At 37.2% G+C, this 8,647-nt stretch overlaps 1 protein-coding gene and 1 long non-coding RNA gene across 2 annotated transcripts in view; one reads left to right on the forward strand and one right to left on the reverse strand.

Moving 5' to 3' along the window:
• LOC110159543 (integrin alpha-D-like) overlaps positions 1-8,532 on the reverse strand; it is a 62,349-nt gene extending 53,817 nt beyond the window's left edge. The window contains exon 1 of the mRNA XM_055149873.1: positions 8,421-8,532. Within this exon, the coding sequence (XP_055005848.1) occupies positions 8,421-8,445 (25 nt within the window). The 5' untranslated portion in view covers positions 8,446-8,532. The remainder of the gene's footprint in view (positions 1-8,420) is intronic.
• On the forward strand, positions 4,402-5,601 carry LOC129407798 (uncharacterized). The gene is made up of 4 exons (XR_008631715.1): positions 4,402-4,698; positions 4,884-5,017; positions 5,113-5,173; positions 5,302-5,601. It is a non-coding gene; the product is annotated as an uncharacterized LOC129407798 (long non-coding RNA).
• Positions 8,533-8,647: the final 115 nt, after the last annotated feature.

Below are 8,647 nucleotides of genomic sequence, written 5' to 3' on the forward strand. Positions count from 1 at the left end.
ATGGTTTTACTGTTCTACTATTTGTTTCTTTTTGACAATAGAGTTTTATACAAAATAAAACTCTAATTGTCAATGTATATATGTCATATATATATAAATACTTGTTTACAAATAAATCACAGACTTATAAAGAAACTATTACATTCTAACTACTATTATATTATGATAAAACTATTACATTCAGATTGCCCTAGCAGTATATTCACTACATCCCAGTGAGTGGGATGGAGGTGGGAGTGGGAGGAAATGTGCAAACCAATAATAATAATAGACTGAAAGACTGGATGGAAAGCACCACATTTTAAAAGAGATGATATAATGGTACTAAAGGCTGTTTAGTCAAAGAAATCTTGGATTTCGCTTACCTGTGAATAGGTGGGATTAATCCTCCTAAACCCAGAGCCATGGTAAATATAAATAGTGCCTTGACCACCATTCTCCAAAGGGGCTCCCACAGCTAAATCAGCCAGTTTATCCGAGTTCAGATCTGGTAGTACAGCAAGAGATGACCCAAACCTTCCTTTTTCTGGTACCCCCCTCAGGATTAACGGAGAATCAAAGTGACAATCCACACGCTAATAGAAAAATATTTACTTAATTAATTAATTATACTCTACTTAAAAAAGAATAGATAAGATATTACCGAATCAGTAACGTCACAAACATAGACTCTTCCTTCCCTGTCTTTCTCTCTATACATTGGTGAAGATATCAGCAGCAGGTCAGTGAAGATGTCACCATTGACATCCATTGTACAAAGCTCTGCCCCAAAATATTCACCACTCTGTTGAAGCTGTATCAATCACAGTGCCAGCAGCAGGTTAGCAGGCGATCATTGGCCTTTATTCAGTCTCAACAGTGACTACACACCTGTCTATCCACTGGATCAATCCTCTGCTGAGTGTAAATGCTATGAATATACATTACAATGCCTCTGTGTTGATACCGTGGTGCACCAACAGCTGTAAATGTCCCAGCCACAGTATTTGCAATAGCTATGGAATAACCTGCAACACAATGTGTCAAAACATAGCAGAAATGAAACACATTTGCTCTTTCAACATTTTAGAAAGACTTGCCAAGGTAACTGTCGTTGTCAATGTTTTTAGGCTCATAGAAACTCGTCATGGCACCAGACTGGGTGTACTTCTGTAATCCTCCTTTCCACTCATTAGCACCAACAGCTGTCATTTGAAATCCCTAAGCAAGATAAAACACTCATATTTAAATATATGTTAAAGTTTTGTATACTCACTAAAAGTGGACTGTTACCCCACTAAAAAAGGCTGCAGCAAAGCCCAACTGGGACATTTCCATTTTCAAAGTCTCCCCACCTGTTTGAGTTCCTAAATAAAATGTATTTATAGTTCAAATCTAACACTAAAAATCAAATGAACAAAGTTTTGACCATGAAAAGCATTTAATATACAGTTACCTTCAATAGAGAAGATTTTTTCCTGCAGAGTCTGTCTTATTTTATCAAGAGCATCAAATCCTTCAACTTGAAAGACATGGTCTTTAGATGATGCAATAGTTATAAGCTCATCCTTTGCTTTAGGTTTATTAAATGAATTCCCAACCTACAAGTTTTGACAAAGTGAGATGATGAATAAAACAAAATGTATTTGATTTGAAGTCAAGCTTCATATCTTACCCCAATGGCAAATCTAATAATATTTTTTCTGTTTGCTGCCGCACTAGCTCCTCGTAAGTAAAATCTGTCATTGGACTCTCCATCAGTAATGACAATCAATACATTATTTGCATTTGGTCTATTACCACTTGATGATGTGAAGACTTCATTTCTGAAAGAATTTTATTAGAATTCATATTTGTACAATCATTATAATTTATAATGCAGCAGAAACTGGCATCAGCCACAGTTACTTACACAACTTTCTCTATTGCTCTAGCTGTATAAGTGCCTCCTCCCAGTTGTTGTATATTATTTATTTGTGACTGCCAAGACCCTCTGACTTGAAAATTGTTGAAATAATAACTAATTTCAGGGGAAGTGGAAAATTGTATAATGGCAAACTGAAAAAAATAAATACATTAATTAATTACACTAATGTATGTATGTATAACAAAATCAATAAATATTATTATAATTTTGTCCAAACAGTGTTCATGTTTCAGAAGTTGATGACATTTCAAATGTCCCCCCACCAGCTCAGTTTTAAACTAAGGGCATTCTAAAATGTTTTCATGTCACTTGAACACAACCAGATCTGTAATAATGATTTATCCCACCTTCGAATCTTTACCGAGAAATGAGGTGATCACGTTGATGACAAATCTCTTCATTTTTGAGAAATCTGCTGGATGTACACTGCCTGAACCATCTAAAAGAAATGCGATGTCGGCTGGTTGGCTCGGGCAATCTGTTAAAAAAAAAAAAGAGAGAGATTACTTAATAAGTCATATCCTGTACAATCTATAGTCATACCTGAATAATCATGTGCATATAGAGCTCAACACTCTCGCCCACTTTGAAATTTGCACTGGTTTCCGGAAGTACATTTTCCATTCATTTCATCAAGACTTCAAAGAGGCTTTGTAGTAATGAACTAAAATCCATAGTATGTTTGTTTTAAGTCCAAAAAGCATGTCTAAAACGCAAAATTCTGCTAAATGATTTAATAACTTTTAGTGGTTTATGAAATTTCAGATTTTTTTTGTTTGTTTTTTTATAAAATGATACGTCTTGTAGTCATTAGTTACAGTATAGCTGATTAGCCTTGAACAAGGTTTCAAACATTTAACATTAATTTCTTTCAAAAGTCTTTGGGAAAAATGAATGGGAGAATTACTTGCAGAATCAGGGGCAGATGGTCACTGTTGATCTCCATAGGGCTATATAATATAAGTCTATGTACCTGCAGTAGACGTAGGTGTGGTTCTTCTTAGATTGTTATTGTGATCAATCTCTAAGCACAGACCGTTGTACATGGTGATGCTCCTGCAATCTTTTGGAATGGTTGGCCCACAAACCTGATAAGAGACATCTTCATCATTAGCGTTCATAATACAATGTTTAAATCGTTATATAGGCTCTCAAACTATAAATGCAATGTGGTGCAACTAAGAGAAAGTAAGTTCAATGCAACAAGTTGAGAAGCTATTGTAACTTCTATGTCACCTGAAAATAACTCAGTAAACCTACATATGACTACATACTGCATTTTTTCATCTTCTACCCTGGGAAAAAGATCTAGTAATCCCAAACAGTATCAGTTTAACAATATTACTCAATTATATAATAAATCCAGAAGAGCATGGCTTTAATAATTTACCAGAGAGTTTTCATTGCTGGGGTTAAATGCCATTGCCAATCCAAGAGAGGAGTTATCTGCATAAGGTGGCACTGTGTAAAATGTGGAGATAGTATTAAAGAACAGCTTAGATCATTGTGAAGAGTAAAATGTGATCAAATAATTGGTTCACATACATTCAAGCTGGATTTTGCTGCAGCTCATGCTTGTAGGTGAACACTTATAAATCTGTCCTCTTCTTTGTTGTGAATACTGCTCAAGAGGAGCACTGACCAGCAAGCTGTGAAGACACATGTATAAAACAGACACATTCTCAAATATTTCTTTTAACACACGTGCATTACTCTCACTTACCCTTTTTTTTTTTGAATCACCTTGTGTCCAAATCCTGCCGCAGGGTAACTGAATGATTTCCAAGATACAGGTTCAATGTTAAAACCACTTATACTCTGTAACACTAGAAAAAAAAAAAAAAAGAATTAAATTTTTAGTCAAATGGATAAATATTTACTGTCTGGTTATCTATTGGTCCAAATTTCAACTTAAATAACAGGGATAAAGGGAAGCAGCCACAGATCATTTGTCTTAGGTAAATAGATTCATGACAGTAATGATAACATTTTTTGATTTTGTAAAACTAATATGCAGATGGGCTTAACAGAAACAAACTATTCTCTCACTGCATTCCTTTGCGCAGGCAGACTGGACGCGGTCCAACGCCGCATTTGCCGCTGAGTGGAGAGCAGAGCAGAGAGAATACAGCAAGGTGCAGAGACACGCAAACAGACCAAGAAGACGGGTGGAAATATCAATTAGTTTATGAATATAAATTAACATCGAAGATTTGCCACAATCATCTGATAATAACATAATGTCCAAGAGACCTAATCATCTTGGAATCAGATCATGACAACAAGAAGCTGTACATTTTGTCAATGAAGCTCTATTCCGCTTTCGGGAAAAGGCGTTTCAGGTTCTGTGAGGTTGAGTTATGACGAGTTTCACGCATCTCACAGATACTGCAAGATACTTGTTCTGTAATCCTAATTCTGCAATGGGACAAAATGCAGAAATGAAACTTTCGCAATTTCTTATTCAACACATAAAATAGCCTAGACATGTTTTTTGATGGTACACTGAAAAAATGGTCTGAGAGGGGTTGCTCAAATTGCAAAAACTTTTCTCTGTCCAGCATGTTTAAATCTTACAAACATCGCTTGATTGTGGCCGATGTGAGACCTGCATGTTTTAATCAGGTTGAGGAAACATGACTTTATTATAATTTCTGGTGAGGCTCCTCCCTCTGGAATTCTCCTCCTCAAAACTTTTGGAGGGAAAATTCAAATGTAACAGGACACAGGACAGTTCCAGGAGCAGAGGACACACAGTGTGGAGCAGGAGGATTATGAGAGCTGATCTGGAGGTAAGACTTTTCAAAGATTGTATGTGCTTCTCTGGCCTAAATGTAGTCATTGTAAAAACATGTTTGTGGTGTTTTATTTGAAATTAGAGTTAATGAAAGGACTGTTTCTATGAAACAAATTATATTTGACTGTCCATCTACAAGAGTGTGACAGTTGTACTAAGATTTGAATGTGTTTGTTCCAGAGTCGTCTACAAACAAAGAGTGATATCCAGAGCTCTGCTGGAGCTGTGGGGAAGTTCATGAATGTTACAGCTGATGTTTCAGAAAAAAGGAAGATGTTTGAGAACCAACAAAACACAGAGCACATATGAACAAAGTAAGTAACTCAACTAAAATGATTTTAAACAAATTTTTTCAAAATATACTTCCTATTGAAACAGTTATCGTGTTTCTACAATGATGTGGCTCTAGGAGGACTTTATACCAGATGCCCTACCTGTTACTGCGTTTAGAGGAAGAAAAGTAGCACATGGTGAGTTTTGTTTCTGCAGATACAGTTCTAGTGTTCTTGTTATTCTGTTCTAGTCCATTATAGGTACTTTAAATGTATTTAAACATGTACAACATCATAACGATATCGTGTTATTCCTATGTCCACAGGCAGAGACCAGAGCGTCTTCACTGGAATAAATCTTCACACTGTCCAGCTCCAAACTGTGTGTCTCTGTACTTTGTGCTCTTTGTATGTTTGATTCTGTTAAGACAATACAGAACTGTGGAAAACTAAAGACTATTTTTGTATTATTTTACAGAATTAGATCAATTTAATTTAATTATACATACTTATACATTTCACAATAAGGTAACATAAGATAAATATGCATATTCAGCATTATTTGATCAAATTTCATCAACATGAAAAAGTGACATTATGTTTTGAGAAAAATATGTGTAGAGGGATCGAAATAAGTTTCAAAGCCTAAACATAATTTTATTGCATGCAGCCGCTTTCCATAACTTTTTTACGCAAATCCAGCAACCTTTTTTTTCAGTGAAAAAGATCTCCCTAAATATGTTGTAGTATAATGTTTTTGCAGATCCAAATTTTCTGTTACATTCTGAGGTCAAAGGTAAAATCTGTGGTAATGGTTGTGATTGATAAATATTAGCGTGCCTTTGACATATGAAGTACAACATCTAAACTTTAAAGTCATGTTTCTCAGCTGTCAGCGCAGTTGCTGCGTTTTTCCTTGGTAGGGCAGTACAGTGACTCAATCGCGCTCCAGTTGAAAAAATAAAAAATCCATCTGGAGCGCGAGCGTCAGCTTCTCGCAAAGGTGGCAACTCTGAGATGTCCTCAGGGGCGCACCGGCGTAGCGTTTTCAAACTACCCCCTTCAAAAATTACCCCCCGGTAATTTGAAACTGGTTAGGGTTAGAATTAGGGGTTAGGGTTAAGGGGGGTAGCTTGAAATCGTTTTCAAATTACCGGGGGGTAATTTGAAACCAGCTCCAAGCTACCCCCCGGTAGTTTGAAACCGGGGGTACTTTGAAACCTTTACACCGGTGCGCTCTTGCGCCGCGCAGCCACGTACGCATAAATGGAATTCTGATTCAATTGTACCCGCGCCGTCAAGAGCGCGTTTCCACTGGACCTCTGCACAGTGATCTTGGACTAGGTCGGTGCTATTGCGCACTAATTTTGTGTCCTGCTGCGCATTTCTTGCTTCTGAAAAAATGACCACTTTTATGTGTGAATGAGAGAGTGCATTTTTTGGTCTATGTTAGCTTAATGCATAAATTAAATGAAATTTCTTTTAAAACATTGTCTATTCTTTAGCGCAATTTAGATTTTGACCTTGTTTCATCAAATTTTTATGTTAAAGAATTGAAAATCAACCTAAATGCAAGGGATTCGATGTACAGACTCACAGTAAATTGTGATTGTGAAGATGTAACTGTATGGCTGTAATTTATTATAACAAATGCCCGATATAAATGAAATGATTAACAAAAAGATCATGGGGCGTGACTAGTTCATGCTAATAATGATTTAATAATGATTTAATATGAAGTAAACTATTAGCAGCAGGTCTTCAGAAGTGAGGCTGAAGTTTGGGTTCTACTATAAAGAAGAAGTCTCAAGTGAGAAGTGTAAAACTCATGTCATGACAAGTCATGCCCAAACAAATTGCTGAATTGGGTTATATATGTTTTTAACTTCACATACTTTCGACAACTCTAATAAAAGTCACCATGACTGAAGAATTGATCAAATTCAACCATTTAATCAAACAGTTTTTGTTTTGTTTTTTCTTCCATTTTCCAGAAACTCATGAAAAACTACTCCCAAAAAAAGTTTGTGCACATGTCTTAAATACTATGGAAACATTTATCTCACAACATGTGTCTGATTTTACATACTATCCACCAATGTGTTGGAGATAAAACTAGCTAGGGTGACCATATTAACCCGGACACCTTACCGGGGTGGAAGGTGGGGCCTCGACATTGAGCTCGCTATATCACGGTTTACCTTTCGCGGTCTCGTCGTTTGCAGATTTTTATTTATTTTTTCCCCTTTTCTTTTTTTTCTGTGTGTCAATTTTGCATGTTTTTATTTTTTAATTTTTTTTAACACACAGGTGGGGGTCAGGACTAAACCAGGTCTAAACAAGGACTAATCTTGGACTTAAGAGAGAAAACACCGAGCAGTTTGTCCGCAAAGCACGATCGGGCAATTGCCGCATTTACGTTCGTGAGGTGCTGAGCTCTCCATCGCTCCTTTCTCCTGCGGTCACCTCCGAGCCCCTCCAGACAGTGAGTCCTGTTTCACTTCTGAGTTAGTCCTGATTTAGTCCTGGTTCAGTCCTGGTTCAGTCCTGTTTTAGTCCTAGTTCAGTCCTGGTTTAGTCCTCCTCTTCAGTCCTGGAATCAGTCCTAGGTTAGTCCCGGGTTAGTCCTGGTTTTGTCTTAGTTCAATCCGTGGAGTAGCGCGAAAGTTATAAATCACGGGTTAACGGGCAGGTGAGGTGTTGTACTGCGGGTCTCCAAAAATGGACCCATGCTGGACTCTGCGCTGTAGGCTCCATTACGGAATAAATGAATCTTGTGTTCGTTACATAAAGACGGAGGGACATAACAAAAGGACGACAGCAGCAATAAGGTTTAAGAAGGGTTGCACCTGTCCTGTGTGAGAAAAGTGTATAAAGTGTGTGGTGAGGGGTTTTACAGCCTTAAAACAGATATAATAATTGTAAAATATAAAGCAGACTACTTCTACTATTTCACCAATCTCGCGAACGTAACCACCGCGATAAACGAGGGAGCACTGTCCCCTCACCTCACAACCTGTGCACATAGACTCACACTTGCCCCGACCGGGATGGAAAACGGAGAATTTCTTGTACAAGTCATTGTTAAATGCGCATTTGTGCTTCAGTATGTTGCAGACTGATCGACTGTTTGTGTCTCGCTCCTTCTGAGTCACAGACGCTACGAGAGACGCTCAGTTTAATGGCCCTAATGACCGGTAATGAAAACCCGGACATTTGCATCACTTAAAAAACAAAACAAAAAAAACAAAAAACGAACGCCCAGGACAGGACGCAAAATACGGACATGTCTAACTGTAAAAAACGGTCACCCTAACTGTAGCCTAATTAGCTAAAAGATAGTATGGGTTGGTCTTAGTGTATGATGCCAATAACATAGCACATAGATAAACATATCCTTAAAACATATTCTTCCTTGTACATCTCAAGGTCAAAAATGTCTTACCTGAAAAAGTGATTATCCAATACATTGTGTTTATCTTTGTAAAATTATAGTTTATAAAAGTAAAAGTTCTACATTACATTTCTGCAGCTCAGACAGTGGAAATAGAGGCAAGGTTTCTGGGTTTTAATGCTGAAGGGGCCAATCTGAGGAACTCTTTTGTAGGTGGAGTTAGCAGACGGGAAACTTGACGTTTGTAGTTTTAGATTTACCAGTTTCACCATATAAAG

This window comes from Boleophthalmus pectinirostris, unplaced genomic scaffold, assembly GCF_026225935.1.
Source record: "Boleophthalmus pectinirostris isolate CB_2022bp ecotype Guang Dong unplaced genomic scaffold, ASM2622593v1 HiC_scaffold_14, whole genome shotgun sequence".
NCBI classification, from domain to species: domain Eukaryota; kingdom Metazoa; phylum Chordata; class Actinopteri; order Gobiiformes; family Gobiidae; genus Boleophthalmus; species Boleophthalmus pectinirostris.